Source organism: Bombina bombina, chromosome 2 (assembly GCF_027579735.1).
Source record: "Bombina bombina isolate aBomBom1 chromosome 2, aBomBom1.pri, whole genome shotgun sequence".
NCBI lineage: Eukaryota > Metazoa > Chordata > Amphibia > Anura > Bombinatoridae > Bombina > Bombina bombina.
The window spans coordinates 1,182,553,940-1,182,572,990 of NC_069500.1; the positions used below are offsets into that span (position 1 = coordinate 1,182,553,940).

Sequence of the window (19,051 nt, forward strand, 5' to 3'; positions counted from 1 at the left end):
TCATCAGAATTTATCCAAATATCCTTGAAAAACCTTAAGCTGAGCTGGAATGAGGGCCGCACCTTCATGCAGACTTAGGGGCTGACTTTGGTTTCTTAAATGGCCTGGATTTATTCCAATTTGAGGAAGGCTTCAAATTGGAAACAGATTCCTTGAGGGAAGGATTAAGTTTTTGTTCCTTATTTTGACGAAAGGAACGAAAACGGTTAGAGGCCTTAGATTTACCCTTAGGTTTTTTATCCTGAGGCAGAAAAACTCCCTTTCCCCCAGTGACAGTTGAAATAATAGAATCCAACTGAGAACCAAATAAATTATTACCTTGGAAAGAAAGAGATAGTAATCTAGATTTAGATGTCATATCAGCATTCCAAGATTTAAGCCACAAAGCTCCTCTAGCTAATATAGCTAAAGACATGGATCTAACATCAATTTTGATAATATCAAAAATGGTATCACAAATAAAATGATTAGCATATTGCAGTAAGCGAATAATGCTAGATATGTCAGAATCCAAATCTTGTTGCGCTAAATTCTCCAACCAGAAAGTTGATGCAGCCGCAACATCAGCCAAAGAAATTGCAGGTCTGAGAAGATGACCTGAATATAAAAAAGGCATTCCTTAGATAAGATTCAAGCTTCCTATCTAAAGGATCCTTAAAGGAAGTACTATCTTCCATAGGAATAGTGGTAGGTTTAGCAAGAGTAGAAATAGCCCCATCAACTTTGGGGATTTTTTCCCAAAACTCTATAGAATTTGCTGGTAAAGGATACAATTTTTAAAACCTTGAAGAAGGAATAAAAGAAGTACCTGGCTTATTCCATTCCTTAGAAATCATATCAGAAACAGCCTCAGGAATAGGAAAAAAAACCCTGGAGAAACCACAGGAGGTTTAAAAACAGCATTTAAACGTTTATTAGACTGAACGTCAAGAGGACTGGTTACCTCAATATCCAAAGTAATTAACACTTCTTTTAATAAAGAACGCATATACTCTATTTTAAATAAATAAATAAGTAGATTTGTCAGTGTCAATGTCTGAGGAAGGATCTTCTGCATCAGATAGATCCTCATCAGAAGAGGATAAATTATTATGTTGTTGGTCATTTGAAATTTCATCAACTGAATGAGAAGTTTTAAAATACTTTTTATGTTTATTAGAAGGTGGAAATGCAGACAAAGTCTTCTGGATAGAATCAGAAAGAAATTCTTTAAAATTCATAGGTATATCATGTACATTAGAAGTTGAAGGAACTGCAACTGGCAATGTACTATTACTGATGGACACACTATCTGCATGTAAAAGTTTATCATGACAACTATTACAAATGACATTTGGCGAAATAATTTCCACAATCTTACAACAAATGCACTTAGTTTTGGTAGAACCGATGTCAGGCAGCAATGTTCCAGCAGAAACTTCTGAGGCAGGATCAGATTGAGACAAGTTGCAAAATGTAAAAGAAAAAACAACATATAAAGCAAAATTATCAATTTCCTTATATGACAGTTTCAGGAATGGGAAAAAATGCAAATAGCATAGCCCTCTGATAGGGAAAAAGGCAAGAGGCAAACATGGGGTATTGAAATAATGAAAAAGTTTGGCTCCAAGTATGACGCACAACGTAACTGAAAACTTTTTTGGCGCCAATAATAACCGGGAATGACACACTCGCGTCACTAATGACGCAACCGTGTGTAAGGCTTCGGCGTTAACTATGACGCCGGAAATGACGAATTTGCGTCAGACTTATTTTTCGCGCAAAAAAATTTCTCGTGGCAAGAATGGCACAATAAAGTTTAGCATTTGACGCACCCGCGGGCCTAATACCCGCAGTTTGCAAGAAGTAGTCAATTGAAAAAAAAAGACTAAACCCCAGGTAAAAAAAAAAACTTCTTAAAAATTTTTTTATATTCCCCAAATATAAAACTGACAGTCTGCAGAAGGAAATACATGAACCTGACTCATGGCAAATATAAGTACAATACATATATTTAGAACTTTATATAAATGCATAAAGTGCCAAACCATAGCTGAGGTGTCTTAAGTAATAAAAAACATATTTACCAAAAGACACCCATCCACAAATAGCCAAACCAGTACTGAAACAGTTATCAGTAGAGGTAATGGTAAATTGAGAGTATATCGTCAATCTGAAAAGGGAGGTAGGAGATGAATCTCTACGACCGATAACAGAGAACCTATGAAATAGACCCCCGTTAGGGAAATCATCGTATTCCATAAGTGATACTCCCTTCACGTCCCTCTGACATTCGCTGTACTCTGAGAGGAATCGGGCTTCAACAATGCTGAGAAGCGCATATCAACGTAGAAATCTTAGCACAAACTTACTTCACCACCTCCATAGGAGGCACAGTTTGTAAAACTGAATTGTGGGTGTGGTGAGGGGTGTATTTATAGGCATTTTGAGGTTTGGGAAACTTTGCCCCTCCTGGTAGGATTTTATATCCCATACGTCACTAGCTCATGGATTCTTGCCAATTACATGAAAGAAATATTTTTTAGAATGCTAATAATGGATTCCAATTAGTTTAAAATTTGCACATAAAAAAAAAAAATGCTTGAAGTAACAAATGATAAAACGTAGTTACACCCAAGAAAACCAACAGAGATATTGCAAGATTTACAAATGGTCTCTCTCAAAGATCTTCACAGAAGCCAACAAACTAAAAGGCAGAAAAATATGAAGAAAGAGAAGCGCAGCACGCTCTAAGTGTAATCTGTTTGGTAATTATCAATTATCAAAACCCCCTTCCCTGGGTATTACTCACAGGATCGTTCTGTATGATGTGTGCATCAGGTTGTATACAACCATGGAGTTTGTTCCTCAGATAACCTCCCTCAGTGACGTCTGGAAAGCCTGTCCAACCGGAGAGATTGTTTCACTTTCCCACGGCAGTCCACAATCAAACATGGAAGGGATACCACTCCAGTATTTAAAGTATAACACGATTATTGTGAAATAAAATATAAAAACTTACAAATCTATGTCTCTCAGCTCACCCAATAGGTGCCCACAACATCTGAGCCCTGGTAGCCTCCCTGAGACAATAACTTTAAAAACAGAACTTCTAAACGTATGTTTCGTTTCTATGCCAGAAACTTTTTCAAGAGTACTCTTGAAAAAGTTTCTGGCATAGAAACGAAACGTACGTAGAGAAGTTCTGTTTTTAAAGTTATTGTCTCAGGGAGGCTACCAGGGCTCAGATGTTGTGGGCGCCTATTGGGTGGTATCCCTTCCATGTTTGATTGTGGACTGCCGTGGGAAAGTGAAACAATCTCTCCGGTTGGACAAGCTTTCCAGACGTCACTGAGGGAGGTTATCTGAGGAACAAACTCCATGGTTGTATACAACCTGATGCGCACATCATACAGAACGATCCTGTGAGTAATACCCAGGGAAGGGGGTTTTGATAATTGATAACTACCAAACAGATTACACTTAGAGCGTGCTACGCTTCTCTTTCTTCATATTTTTCAGCATTTTTTTGTAAACGAGTCTTTTATGGGACTGTGCTGAGAAGCTGCAACATAAGACACGCTGAATAAAAGGGATATAGAGGACCATCAAGATTACCTGTTTTCCAACATTACACCTTTGATTAAAGGGACATTTTTCTGAACACTCATGAATATTTATAAACTGCTAAGTTGAGAAGCAGTGTGTGGAAAATAGTATTGTTTAATGTATTTGTTACTATAATTTGTTGGTTCTTAATTTGTAGTTTTTATTGGGTGGTAGCGCATTATTTGCTTTCTATTTTAAACTAAAAGGCAGAAAGAACATTCCTTCAATATTCATAATGATCTCCTAATATATTTTAATTCTGTTTTTTTCACTCCCATTTCCATTTTCAATAGAAGCATTTTTGAAATATATTTTTTCAAGTAAAATGTTTTTATTACTTCAGCAGCACATATGCTGTGGACCGGCATTCAAACACAGCACATGCTCAGTGGTGGGTCATATGATGCACTCACAACCTCTTGTTCTCTGAGCTGTCAAAGTGTTAGCTTATGTACATATGTCGCTGAAATAAGTCATAACTATTAATTAAAAGCAGTTTTGTTTATGCAAAAATATTGCAAAAATGTCTTTATTCAAAACTTAAATGCATTAATGCACATTTCAATTTTGGCCATTATGTCCATTTAATCAGCATTAATTCACAGCATTGGTGCAGTTAACAGTTTCAATAATTTATTAATTTTATCATTAAAATCTTACAAACACTTTTAGAAGATCGTATTTAATTTGTGTACAATATAAATAGTTTAAAAGTGTATTTGAACTTTCTTTCTTTATAATAAAAAATGAAATGTGTTTGTTCACAGGTGAATGGAGCATGTGCAGAAACAATGGGAGAAAAAAGGACCAAAATGTGTGCTGAATTTGAAAATCCAATTTTTTTCTTATTGATTTTATACCTTTGCTCACATAAAAAGTATGGGTAGGTGTTTTGTGGTACAAATACATGCAAAAAGCAGATGAAAAACAGAATTTATGCTTACCTGATAAATTGCTTTCTCCAACGGTGTGTCCGGTCCACGGCGTCATCCTTACTTGTGGGATATTCTCTTCCCCAACAGGAAATGGCAAAGAGTCCCAGCAAAGCTGGTCACATGATCCCTCCTAGGCTCCGCCCACCCCAGTCATTCGACCGACGGACAGGAGGAAATATATATAGGAGAAACCATATGATACCGTGGTGACTGTAGTTAGAGAAAATAATTCATCAGACCTGATTAAAAAACCAGGGCGGGCCGTGGACCGGACACACCGTTGGAGAAAGCAATTTATCAGGTAAGCATAAATTCTGTTTTCTCCAACATTGGTGTGTCCGGTCCACGGCGTCATCCTTACTTGTGGGAACCAATACCAAAGCTTTAGGACACGGATGAAGGGAGGGAGCAAATCAGGTCACCTAAATGGAAGGCACCACGGCTTGCAAAACCTCTCTCCCAAAAATAGCCTCCGAAGAAGCAAAAGTATCAAATTTGTAAAATTTGGCAAAAGTGTGCAGTGAAGACCAAGTCGCTGCCTTACATATCTGGTCAACAGAAGCCTCGTTCTTGAAGGCCCATGTGGAAGCCACAGCCCTAGTGGAGTGAGCTGTGATTCTTTCAGGAGGCTGCCGTCCGGCAGTCTCATAAGCCAATCGGATAATGCTTTTAAGCCAAAAGGAAAGAGAGGTAGAAGTCGCTTTTTGACCTCTCCTTTTACCAGAATAAACAACAAACAAGGAAGATGTTTGTCTGAAATCTTTAGTAGCCTCTAAATAGAATTTTAGAGCACGGACTACATCCAAATTGTGTAACAAACGTTCCTTCTTTGAAACTGGATTCGGACACAAAGAAGGTACAACTATCTCCTGGTTAATATTTTTGTTGGAAACAACTTTCGGAAGAAAACCAGGCTTAGTACGCAAAACCACCTTATCTGCATGGAACACCAGATAGGGCGGAGAACACTGCAGAGCAGATAACTCTGAAACTCTTCTAGCAGAAGAAATTGCAACCAAAAACAAAACTTTCCAAGATAATAACTTAATATCTACGGAATGTAAGGGTTCAAACGGAACCCCTTGAAGAACTGAAAGAACTAGATTTAGACTCCAGGGAGGAGTCAAAGGTCTGTAAACAGGCTTGATCCTAACCAGAGCCTGAACAAATGCTTGAACATCTGGCACAGCTGCCAGTCTTTTGTGAAGTAAAACAGATAAAGCAGAGATCTGTCCCTTCAGAGAACTTGCAGATAATCCTTTCTCCAAACCTTCTTGTAGAAAGGATAGAATCTTAGGAATTTTTATCTTGTTCCATGGGAATCCTTTAGATTCACACCAACAGATATATTTTTTCCATATTTTATGGTAAATTTTTCTAGTTACAGGCTTTCTAGTCTGAATCAGAGTATCTATTACAGAATCTGAAAACCCACGCTTTGATAAAATCAAGCGTTCAATCTCCAAGCCGTCAGTTGGAGGGAAACCAGATTCGGATGTTCGAATGGACCCTGAACAAGAAGGTCCTGTCTCAAAGGTAGCTTCCATGGTGGAGCCGATGACATATTCACCAGGTCTGCATACCAAGTCCTGCGTGGCCACGCAGGAGCTATCAAGATCACCGAGGCCCTCTCCTGATTGATCCTGGCTACCAGCCTGGGGATGAGAGGAAACGGTGGGAATACATAAGCTAGGTTGAAGGTCCAAGGTGCTACTAGTGCATCTATTAGGGTCGCCTTGGGATCCCTGGATCTGGACCCGTAGCAAGGAACCTTGAAGTTCTGACGAGACGCCATCAGATCCATGTCTGGAATGCACCATAATTGAGTTATTTGGGCAAAGATTTCCGGATGGAGTTCCCACTCCCCCGGATGGAATGTCTGACGACTCAGAAAATCCGCTTCCCAATTTTCCACTCCTGGGATGTGGATCGCAGACAAGTGGCAGGAGTGATCCTCCGCCCATTGAATTATCTTGGTCACTTCTTTCATCGCCAGGGAAGTCCTTGTTCCCCCCTGATGATTGATATATGCAACGGTCGTCATGTTGTCTGACTGAAACCTTATGAATTTGGCCTTTGCTAGTTGAGGCCAAGCTCTGAGAGCATTGAATATCGCTCTCAGTTCCAGAATGTTTATCGGGAGAAGAGACTCTTCCCGAGACCATAGACCCTGAGCTTTCAGGGATTCCCAGACCGCGCCCCAGCCCACTAGGCTGGCGTCGGTCGTGACAATGACCCACTCTGGTCTGCGGAAGCTCATTCCCTGTGACAGATTTTCCAGGGTCAGCCACCAACGGAGTGAATCTCTGGTCTTTTGATCTACTTGAATCGTCGGAGACAAGTCTGTATAATCCCCATTCCACTGTCTGAGCATGCACAGTTGTAATGGTCTTAGATGAATTTGTGCAAAAGGAACTATGTCCATTGTTGCAACCATCAATCCTATTACTTCCATGCACTGCGCTATGGAAGGACGAGGAACAGAATGAAGTACTTGACAAGAGCTTAGAAGTTTTGATTTTCTGACCTCTGTCAGAAAAATCCTCATTTCTAAGGAATCTATTATTGTTCCCAAGAAGGGAACTCTTGTTGACGGGAACAGAGAACTTTTTTCTTTGTTCACCTTCCATCCGTGAGATCTGAGAAAGGCTAGGACGATGTCCGTATGAGCCTTTGCTTTTGACAGGGACGACGCTTGAATCAGGATGTCGTCCAAGTAAGGTACTACTGCAATGCCCCTTGGTCTTAGAACCGCTAGAAGGGACCCTAGTACCTTTGTGAAAATCCTTGGAGCAGTGGCTAATCCAAATGGAAGTGCCACAAACTGGTAATGCTTGTCCAGAAAAGCGAACCTTAGGAACTGATGATGTTCCTTGTGGATAGGAATATGTAGGTACGCATCCTTTAAATCCACGGTAGTCATAAATTGATTTTCCTGGATAGTAGGTAGGATCGTTCGAATAGTTTCCATTTTGAACGATGGTACCCTGAGAAATTTGTTTAGGATCTTTAGATCCAAAATTGGTCTGAATGTTCCCTCTTTTTTGGGAACTATGAACAGATTGGAATAAAATCCCATTCCTTGTTCTCTTATTGGAACTGGATGTATCACTCCCATCTTTAACAGGTCTTCTACACAATGTAAGAATGCCTGTCTCTTTATTTGGTTTGAAGATAATTGAGACCTGTGGAACCTTCCCCTTGGGGGTAGTTCCTTGAATTCCAGGAGATAACCTTGAGAAACTATTTCTAGCGCCCAAGGATCCTGAACATCTCTTGCCCAAGCCTGAGCAAAGAGAGAAAGTCTGCCCCCCACTAGATCCGGTCCCGGATCGGGGGCTATCCCTTCATGCTGTTTTGGTAGCAGTGGTAGGCTTCTTGGCCTGCTTACCCTTGTTCCAGCCTTGCATTGGTTTCCAGGCTGGTTTGGGTTGTGAAGTATTACCCTCTTGCTTAGAGGATACAGAATTAGAGACTGGTCCGTTTCTGCGAAAGGGACGAAAATTAGGCTTATTATTAGCCTTAAAAGACCTATCCTGTGGGAGGGCGTGGCCCTTTCCCCCAGTGATGTCTGAAATAATCTCTTTCAAATCAGGTCCAAATAATGTTTTACCTTTGAAAGGAATGTTAAGCAATTTTGTCTTGGAAGACACATCCGCTGACCAAGACTTTAGCCAAAGCACTCTGCGCGCCACGACAGCAAACCCTGAATTTTTCGCCGCTAATCTAGCTAATTGCAAAGCGGCATCTAAAACAAAAGAGTTAGCCAATTTAAGTGCTTGAACTCTGTCCATAACCTCCTCATACGAAGATTCTTTACTGAGCGATTTTTCTAGTTCCTCGAACCAGAAACACGCTGCCGTAGTGACAGGAACAATGCATGAAATTGGTTGTAGAAGGTAACCTTGCTGTACAAAAATCTTTTTAAGCAAACCCTCTAATTTCTTATCCATAGGATCTTTGAAAGCACAACTATCTTCGATAGGAATAGTAGTGCGTTTGTTTAGAGTAGAAACCGCCCCCTCGACCTTGGGGACTGTCTGCCATAAGTCCTTTCTGGGGTCGACTATAGGAAATAATTTCTTAAATATAGGGGGGGGGGGAACAAAAGGTATGCCGGGCCTTTCCCACTCTTTATTTACTATGTCCGCCACCCGCTTGGGTATAGGAAAAGCGTCGGGGGGCACCGGAACCTCTAGGAACTTGTCCATCTTACATAATTTCTCTGGAATGACCAAATTGTCACAATCATCCAGAGTAGATAACACCTCCTTAAGCAGTGCGCGGAGATGTTCTAATTTAAATTTAAATGTCACAACATCAGGTTCAGCTTGATGAGAAATTTTTCCTGAATCTGAAATTTCTCCATCAGACAAAACCTCCCTCATGGCCCCTTGAGATTGGTGTGAGGGTATGTCAGAACAGTTATCATCAGCGTCCTCTTGCTCTTCAGTGTTTAAAACAGAGCAATCGCGCTTTCTCTGATAAGTAGGCATTTTGGATAAAAGATTTGCTATGGAGTTATCCATTACAGCCGTTAATTGTTGCATGGTAATAAGTATTGGCGCACTAGATGTACTAGGGGCCTCCTGTGTGGGCATAACTGGTGTAGACACAGTAGGGGATGATGTAGTATCATGTTTACTCCCCTCATTTGAGGAATCATCTTGGGCAATATCATTATCTGTTGCATTACTGTCCTTACTTTGTTTGGACACTATGGCACAATTATCACATAAATTTAAATGGGGAGACACATTGGCTTTCATACATATAGAACATAGCTTATCTGATGGTACAGACATGTTAAACAGGCTTAAACTTGTTAACAAAGCACAAAAAACGTTTTAAAATAAAACCGTTACTGTCACTTTAAATTTCAAACTGAAAACACTTTATTACTGAATATGTGAAAAAGTATGAAGGAATTGTTCAAAATTCACCAAAATTTCACCACAGTGTCTTAAAGCATTAAAAGTATTGCACACCAAATTTCAGAGCTTTAACCCTTAAATTAACGGAACCGGAGCCGTTTTTACATTTAACCCCTATACAGTCCCAGAATGAGGCTCTGTCTATAACTAGAAAGGCCCCCATCTGAAAAAGGTGTCCAACACAGTGCCTGCCGTTTTTCTAAACGTTCCCCAAGATTATAATACCAATAATTAGTTAGAATCTGCATAATATGCCTAGTAAAGCAATTGTTTTAGCCCATAAAAATGTCTACCAGTTTTTAAGCCCTTTTTGAAGCCCTTTATTCTTTTATGTTTAACTAAGAAAATGGCTTACCGGTCCCCATGAGGGGAAATGACAGCCTTCCAGCATTACATGGTCTTGTTAGAAATATGGCTAGTCATGCCTTAAGCAGAAAAGACTGCTAACTGTTTCCCCCAACTGAAGTTACTTCATCTCAACAGTCCTGTGTGGAAACAGCAATCGATTTTAGTTACTGTCTGCTAAAATCATCTTCCTCTTACAAACAGAAATCTTCATCCTTTTCTGTTTCAGAGTAAATAGTACATACCAGCACTATTTTAAAATAACAAACACTTGATAGAAGAATAAAACTACATTTAAACACCAAAAAACTCTTAACCATCTCCGTGGAGATGTTGCCTGTGCAACGGCAAAGAGAATGACTGGGGTGGGCGGAGCCTAGGAGGGATCATGTGACCAGCCTTGCTGGGACTCTCTGCCATTTCCTGTTGGGGAAGAGAATATCCCACAAGTAAGGATGACGCCGTGGACCGGACACACCAATGTTGGAGAAATGGCTACCACATGGTTTTCTTTGGTTTTGGAAGGAGTTCAAATTTAAAAAGGACATGAAAAGCCATGTGATGTGCTTAGGAATTCCGATTGCTTGTAATGTACCCTACAACTGCAGGATGGAGATTATAATTTAATTAGAAATCAATATAATATAGCAATTCTTTTTACAGTGCTGTCAGAAGAATAGAACCCAAAAGAATAAAAATCACACAGAATATGAAAAAGTTCAAAATAATGTATGAAGTCAAAAACCATGATACACAGTCTGTATGTAATGTTTGCAATTACTTAAAGGGACAGTATACACCAATTTTCAAATTGCATGTAATAAGACACTAGAATAAAGAATAATATGCACAGATACTGATATAAAAATCCAGTATAAAACCGTTTAAAAACGTACTTAGAAGTTCCCAGTTTAGCACTGTTAAAAAGATTAGCTAGAACACCCACTGCAAGTGGGAAATATCAGACACCCCCCATTCCTATGAAAAGACTCTTTACACAAACAGGAGCAAGCTGTAGTAGGTATACATCAGTATTCTCCTAAAACTTTGGGGCTTGGTTAGGAGTCTAAAAATCAGCTCAAAGTTATTTAAAAATAAGCGAAAACTTAAATTATGCTTACCTGATAATTTTCTTTTCTTCTGATGGGAATAGTCCACAGCTGCATTCATTACTTTTGGGAATTCAGAACCTGGCCACCAGGAGGAGGCAGAGACACCCCAGCAAAAGGCTTAAATACCCACCCCCCAGTCATTCTGCCAAGGGAACAAGGAACAGTAGGAGAAATATCAGGGTGAAAAAGGTGCCAGAGGAAGAAACTAAATTACAGCTGCCTCATCGATAAACGCGGGCGGGGAGCTGTGGACTCTTCCCGTCAGAAGAAAACAAAATTATCAGGTAAGCATAATTTAAGTATTTCTTCTGAAACGGGAAGAGTCCACAGCTGCATTCATTACTTTTGGGAAAACAATACCCAAGCTATAGAGGACAATGAATGCAAACAAAGGGCGGGTACAGAAGGCGGCCCCTTCGAAGGGCACCACAGCCTGAAATTACCCATAAAAATTGAAAAACAAAATAAATGCCCATCAGTTAAACAACCGGCATGCTATGCTGGAGACCACTCAAAATCCTTAGATTCCCCTGAGCACAAAGCCCCCAAGGAGCCAAGTCCCGCAGGCTCCCAAATAGCACAAAATTATCCCAAGGAAAAGCACCTCCACCTACCCCCGAAGGGGAGAATGGAGTACCCAAAAAGGAGATCCAAAGGACCGACAGAATAGGGTAAGAAACCCCAAAGACAAAGTGAAACGAAGGCTGTTACAGAACAACCACCCAGGGAAAAGAATTGTCTATAAAGTACAACTCCCAAGAGACACTCCCAACCTATGAGAGAGCGATTGCGAGGAAGAACAAAATCCCTCCACAGGTCCCCTGACACAACACCATAAAACATATGGTGCTCCAGAAAGCCATAAGCTCCCCACTGAACCCTAGTCTAGCAGACACAACCGCTAAGACTAGCCACATATAGGTAGGAAACCTATATCAGGACCGAAGGAAAAACACGGAGCTCACCGACAGGATGAAAAAACAAACTGTCCCAGCAGAAAAAGAGGGTGCTCTGTGAAACACAGAACCACAACTGACAGAACTCGCGAGTTCCAGCTCCCCGGGCAGCAAAGCTGACCCTAAGTCAACATGGGACCCCATCCGATAGAGAGTGACGAATTATCGACGGTAACTCCCAACCAGGAAAATCCAGACCCCAGAAGACAACCAACACCAGACGCAATGCAACCAATGGAGGAAGGCTCATCCGTGAACCTCCCACCAGGGAGGATAACAGGGACAACAAAAGTACACGGTCAGACCCAAGAGAGCAGACAGATCCCCGAACTCCCCTCCAAGAAACGGACCCAACCCAAAAAAAGGGCTAGTAATGTCCGCCTCAAAAGAGAGTGGAGGTCCTAAGAGGAAACTACCCATTGGAGAACCCTCTGACCATTAATAGCAGCTGGCAGGCTACCACAAATCCATGACAGAAATATAAAGCTTGCTAGTACACAATCCAAGTGCAAGTAGCTGCAGCAGGTTTCAAACTGCAAACCTTCCACTTCCTAGGCAGCAAAGCTAACCATCAGGCTACTACAGCTGGCTCAACATGTTCAGGTTACGAAACCCATACACAGTCCCCGTCTCTAAGAAGAAACAATCCCAAAAGGGAAGATAGGGCACAGAGCAACCACAACACCCTAGCACCAGAGCCAGCCCCCCTGACATCCCACACGCATGGAGGGAAGAAAAGAATCCTTGAACGAGAAGATAAGGACCCACAGGGTCTCCATGGAAACTGTATATTTCCAAATCCTCCCCAAAAGGACAAAGCCAAGGAGACCACTTCCTCAGCCGTAGGCAAGGCGAAGAGACCAAAGAGAATGGTAAAACAATACCATTGAGTAATAATCTAACTGTCATTACTACCAGCTCAGTTGAGACAAACAATCAGTCGAGCCTTAAATGCAAAAGTTGCCACTGGCGACAACCGAAGATCCCCCTGAAAGGTAGCAAACTAACCTTCAGACAAATACCAAATCTCCCATGAGAGTGAAAAACCAACTCCCCAAAGGGACAAGCAGACGTTCTAAACCCTAAAGTTTGAAACTGAACTGCCCATGTCCAAGAGCAGCGACCCGGACCCCAAAATCTAAGACAAGAGACATGGCCCTAAGCCAGACCCCCGAAACAGGCTGTACATCCTGAGGAACCACCAAGTTGCCTCATATGGAGAAGGACACTCTAGGTAGCGCCTAGCACACCTCAATGTCCTTGAACATTGGACACTCGTAAGAGACTCAGATCAGGATCCTAGAAAGACCTCTAGACAGGCCTCCGAGATGGCAATCCGCACCCGTAGGTGGATCTGAACCCTGGACCCTCCACGTGCAACCCCAGAAACCAAAAGCTCCTAGAGGTTTGAGTGCAACACTCACAGTCCAGGGACCCTGGAGTTTACCAGGGAAAGGGCTCCATAAAACGGAGAACATGCCCCAATAGCTGGATTCAACACACAACCTTAGCCATGTGGGCAATTAAGCGACCCACTAGGCTCTTAGGTGGAGAGTCAAAGATCCTCACAGAATCAGCCTCCCGGAAATCCTCTACCAGGAATAACATGGGCAACCCTGCAATTCCCGCAGAGAAGCAGATTAGAGGCGGTTGCCGGTAAAAAAAAGAGGAGAAACTCAACCCCTGTGCTCCATCTTATGAGAGCATGCGATATACAGAAAAAGGGGAGATACGAACTCAGATGACCAGACCACTCAAGAAGGGAAAAACCAGTCCCAGCAACCTCGAGGGGCACCTGCAACTAGGCCACAAGGAAACAGACATCCGGAAAATACCAAGATTGAAACGAACTAAGTTCTGATATAGAAGACGCGCAGCTTCCAAGGAAGTGCGCACGCGACCACAAAATCGCAAGTATCAGTTCCAGAGAAAGAATGTTCCCAAACTGGAAAATTATAGCAGACATGAGCTTCTTAAAACAAATCAAATATATTGTAACCGGATTAAATATAATGAAGGCAGCACCCAAGGGTGAACACCCAAGAAAAACGGCACTCCAACTGGACCAGCTAATTAGATGCCCAAGCTCAGAACTGGAACAGATACTTAAAGAAAGAAAAACAGAGATGATAAAGAAATTGCTTCATCCCCACACGTCTAATCCAGTTTGCCGTCCGGCACAGAAGACCGAGGATCCCTCAACCCAGTAGGGCTGGAACCCTCCAGCACCGCAAAAACCTGCCTTAAAAAAACACGAAGACATGCCAGTCTATAACGGAAGGCAAAATGTTCCCCTGCCGGGTCGATGGGCGACCTCGGCCCAGAGGGTGGGGCCCCTGAAGCCTCAGAGGCCATCGCTTGCCCATAAGGTCTAACTGACTCAGGCGATACCATGCATGACGAACCCCGGTTAACAGAACACGGACAGTATTTTAAAAATACCTCATTAGGGAGATATAAAGGTGCCAGCGCCATAGATATGGCCAAGTGGAACCGTGCTGTAACCTCTGGAGGAAACAAGCCTCCTTCCGGAGGAGTAACGGCCATAGGGACACCTGCTTGCGTAGTAAAAGAAGGTTCTGGGGCATGCGGATGGCTCAACGCACTCTAAATTCCCTGATACGGGAGAAGAGAGTACTCTAGAACGGCAATCAGAACATAACTGATGGGCATGGATAACCCTGGCCATTTTATAATCTTCACAAGATGTCTCCAAAAAATCTGAATACTCCATAACTTGGAGATTGCAATTATGGGCAAACACTAATGGCACCTTACACCTTTAATGGCTAGGGCACTCACCAACTCCTGTGAACCAGACAACTAACGAACAGACTCTCTCCGTTGCCCCTCGGTCAATGTGCGGAAATGGAATACAACGTGACCAAACCCGGTCACGAGGTGCATCATGTAAGCCAAAAAAACACGCCGGTCCCTAGGACTGTGCAAAAAGATGAATGAAGGCCATTATGTCCGAAAAGCCATGAGCCCAAGTATCACTACACAATAGCAGACAAAATCCCATAAACATGATTACACTCCCCCTGTTCAATAAACCCCCTCAGGAGATATTAAACCTTATAGTCACATATTAAAATAAAATAAAACGATCTTACCGGAATCTACGCCGTGGAACAGGAACACAGCCTTTCAAGTGTGACAGATAGTAGCCTCACTTCTGGCATGGACTTGAGTGAATAAAGGCAGGCAGCGAAACACGTCAACGCTGATTGCCAAAGGAGCTGTTAATATGAGTCGGGATGGTTTCGCAGAAAGACTCTCCCTGCATCTCCGGACTCTAACTTTCACCCATGCTCTAACTGAGAGGCTGACAGAATTACTTAAAACTCCAGTCCCATTTCTAAGAGTACTACCCTCCATGAGAGACTATCTTCAATCTTCTGACACTTCTCTGCCAACCTCCTGAGACGAAAGGCAAAGAATGACTGGGGGATGAGGGAAGTGGGGGTGGTATTTAAGCCTTTGGCTGGGGTGTGTTTGCCTCCTCCTGGTGGCCAGGTTCTGAATTCCCAAAAGTAATGAATGCTGCTGTGGAATCTTCCTGTTTAAGAAGAAAACTATACATTTAAAAAAAAAAACAGCTGTATATGTTATATAAATGGATAATCTAAAAAACATTTATGCAAAGAAAAATCTAGTGTATAATGTCCCTTTAACATAAGGCAAGAAAAGGAGGTTTAATTTCATGGCCAATTCACTGTGTGTATACATTATAGGTGTACGCGCGTGTGTATGTATATATTCATTCACTCACCTGCATATGATGAAACTGGAGAGATCTGAAGAGGGTAATGCTGTGCCCGAATGACTGGTTGGTCATCATTTTCAGTTGTTACCTCTACAACTTGACAAACATCGGGGGGATTTGAAACTATCATTTCGTCCACTGTAACAGTGCTAAACATATCATCACCCACAACTATAGATAAAACAAAAAAAAAAAGATTTACACTTAATACTGTAAAATTGTTTTTCCATTAATGTATTTTAAATAACTTGTTATACCAACTGCAGAGTATAAAATATTTAAGAAATTGCATTTTCATGCTTATATGTGTATATGAAGTATCTGGTTTTGTGCTTTGAAACCACATTCTATTACAATGGGTTGAACTTAAAGGTGATATCAGATCTCATTATGTTATAACTTTGTGTACACACAATTGCTTCCTTATGTTATATTTGTCTGGAACACCAAAGCTCAATATATAGAGAGAACAATGGACAATTATTTTATTACTTAACTATCCTGCATCCCACTGAGAGTGTAAATTCTTCTGCTGGCTATGTTTACATAGGCTTGTCAATAGCATATACTCCAGTATCAAAACTTTCATTATAGGTGGCTATACCACAGGCTAAATCAGCTATTTCAAATGCTAAAATAGGAGTAAAGGAGCTACTTGTAACCAATTTAATACACTCTAGCAGGTAAAAAGGATAATTCGGAATAATTTAAAGGGGAGAACATTTTTGGGTGAACTGTCCCTTTAATTATAAACCAGTTTAAAAAACTTTAAAGGGATGTTAAATGGTCTGTTTCATTGTTGTAATAAAAAACACACTACACAGTGGCTTATATTTATAGAAAAATTGAATTGCAATATGTATTATCAATCATTTTGAAAGAAAAAAAAAAATCTACACTACGTTGGTGCATTTCCATTAATTCCTGTCACGGCCCTACAAGGAGGGCCTCTGCAGGAAGGTTTATCTAGCCTGTTGTAATACAATTTCTAGAACATCATGAGCTGTTCTACTATAAAGTGAATAGACAAGATAACGGAGTCAGATTTGCCCATGCTCAGATCAGTCAGAATGTAACCTAAGGTACCAAGAAGTCAGCTCTTAAATAGACTGTCCCTTGAAGTGTCCTATCTTGTAATTGTTGAACTTTGAAGACTTCTCCTTCACTTCTTTTGAAAAAACGCTCAATTTCTGCAATATTCAGTTTTTTCCACTATTAGTCCGTCCTCTTAAGAATGTCAAAAAGATTGTGCCACATTGACAATTAATAATCAGAGCTCCTAAAATCTACTAAGATTATCATGTAATTTGATTTTCTTTTGTTCTTTATTTTGGTTCTAGACTGGTGCAGAAAACACCTTTTACTCATATTTATGGTTGACTTATACGGCTTATAAGCGCAGGAGAAAAACTATTTTTTATATTCAAAGCTTGATTCATTCAGAACAAGACTATAATGAAGTTGTGATTGAACAAATCTATAATATTTATAAAATATTAGATATATTGTTAGTATAAGAAGGCAGCTGCTCGCGTGACTCATCTCTTTTCGGAGTGCAACACTCTTAGATCTGGATTTGCACAGATCTTAGTGTGTTTCACTTTCACATGAAGAAATCAGTCTCCAAAAAGAGCTTTCTTCCGCATTTAGATGACAACGAAGTATCCAAATGCACATATCTATTAAATACATTTTTTTAATCCAATTTATGTGTGCAGATTGCACCTAAAACTTAAACCAGATGCTTTTTCCCCACCAGTGACTTCATGTAGCTAGATTGTACTAGAAGCACTTTTGCTAATGGAAGTACATTGTTAAAATGCTTCTATTTAAAAATTAAATGCACCCATGCATCTTTGAATTTTGACTTTTCTATCTCTTTAACGTGACAGTAAACACTTCGAGAACTTTATATAAAATGTCTAGTTACGAGTAATAAAACAACTTTGCACTATACTTTTATTATTTATTATGCCCGTTTCATGTGATTTAGCTCTGAAACTTTATATAGCGGTTTTGGGCTCCTCAGAGCAACCGCAGTCTCTGGAAGCTTTTGATTGCTTGTTTTGTCACCAGTACTTTGTCAGAGGAGAGCTGGCCTCCTAGGCTGACTGGAAAAACCCTCCTAGGCTGGCCAGGCCGCCTCACAATGGACACCCGCCTAACCCCTCTCAGGCCAGCCGGGCTCCTGAAACTTGGCCACAGAACAGCAGGACACCCACTACTTTTAACCCTGGTCACTCCAGCGGCCCTTTGTCCCAGAGCTCTGCTCTTTTGGGGATTGGTAGCTCCTAGGGAGGACAAGAGGTGATGGAATTGCCAGGGGGGAGCTACTTGGGGAACTGGGGGTTTCGAACACCCCTAACCCCAATCTTTACCGGCTTTAACTCCGGGCCCCAGTAACGAATAGCGCCACCTTTTGGACTGTGGCATCTGGGGACCGAGAGCTTTCAAATGACACCCTGGAAGTGCAGCCGTTTGCCCGGGATCACCCGAAACCGTCACATCTGGGTCCTGGGATTCTGTGGGACTATGGCTGCTATAGAGGCGCTGGTCTGTCTGGAGGGGCGGGATTGGCGGGAAAATTGTGGGATTGTCCTGTTTCACCTGAATGCTAGTATGTCTAGTTATTTGGGTGGGCTCCTGCTAAAATCACTTTCCTGGGCTACATAGCAGCCTGTTCCAGGCAGAGGAAGGACCCTCTGGCAGAGCTACCTAGTCTGGGTAGCTGGAGTCTGCCACAAGGTGGGACCCTGAGTACTGGTGCTGTCGAGCATCAGGAATGGCTACAGGCTGTGGTCACTTGCCAGCTACATAACTGCAGTCGGCAGGGAGGAAGCAGGACCCCTTTGGCGGAGGTACCAAGTGTCAGGCTAGCCGGGGTATCCGTCACAATATCTTTACAAAATTGTCTTTAGCAGATATGAACTGCATGGCAATACACTTCCTACTAACAATATGACCGTGACTAGCCTTGCCAGCTGCAGACACAATCCCATATTGACTACTTATAATGAATCAAGTGGTGGGTAAAGTTGGCCAACTGAAAAACAATTGCAGCAGATAAGCCCATTAGCCAGAGTAAATATGGTCCCATCCACCTTGGGAACAGTTTCTCACAAATTAACATTAGCAGCAGGTAAATAAAATAACAGTTTAAACCTTGCAGAAGGAGTAAACTAATTACCTGGTTTAGACCATTCCCTAGAAATCATGTCAGAGATAACATCCGGAATAGGGAAAACTTTAGAGGGATTAAAAACTGAATTTAACGATTACAAAGCTTATCATCAGAAACTTTAGAATCCTTAAACCCCAAAAGTAATTAATATCTCTTTTAAAAGACAACACATATGTTCAACTTTAAACAAAAAAGAGGAAATATCAGGTTCAACAACAGATAAAGATTCCT

General features: G+C 41.4%; 1 protein-coding gene across 1 annotated transcript in view; it reads right to left on the minus strand.

Moving 5' to 3' along the window:
* Positions 1–19,051, minus strand: part of IRF2 (interferon regulatory factor 2) — a gene marked incomplete in the record, with an annotated part of 386,799 nt that overhangs the window by 63,778 nt on the left and 303,970 nt on the right. The window contains 1 exon segment of the mRNA XM_053703873.1: positions 15,646–15,810. Within this exon segment, the coding sequence (XP_053559848.1) occupies positions 15,646–15,810 (165 nt within the window).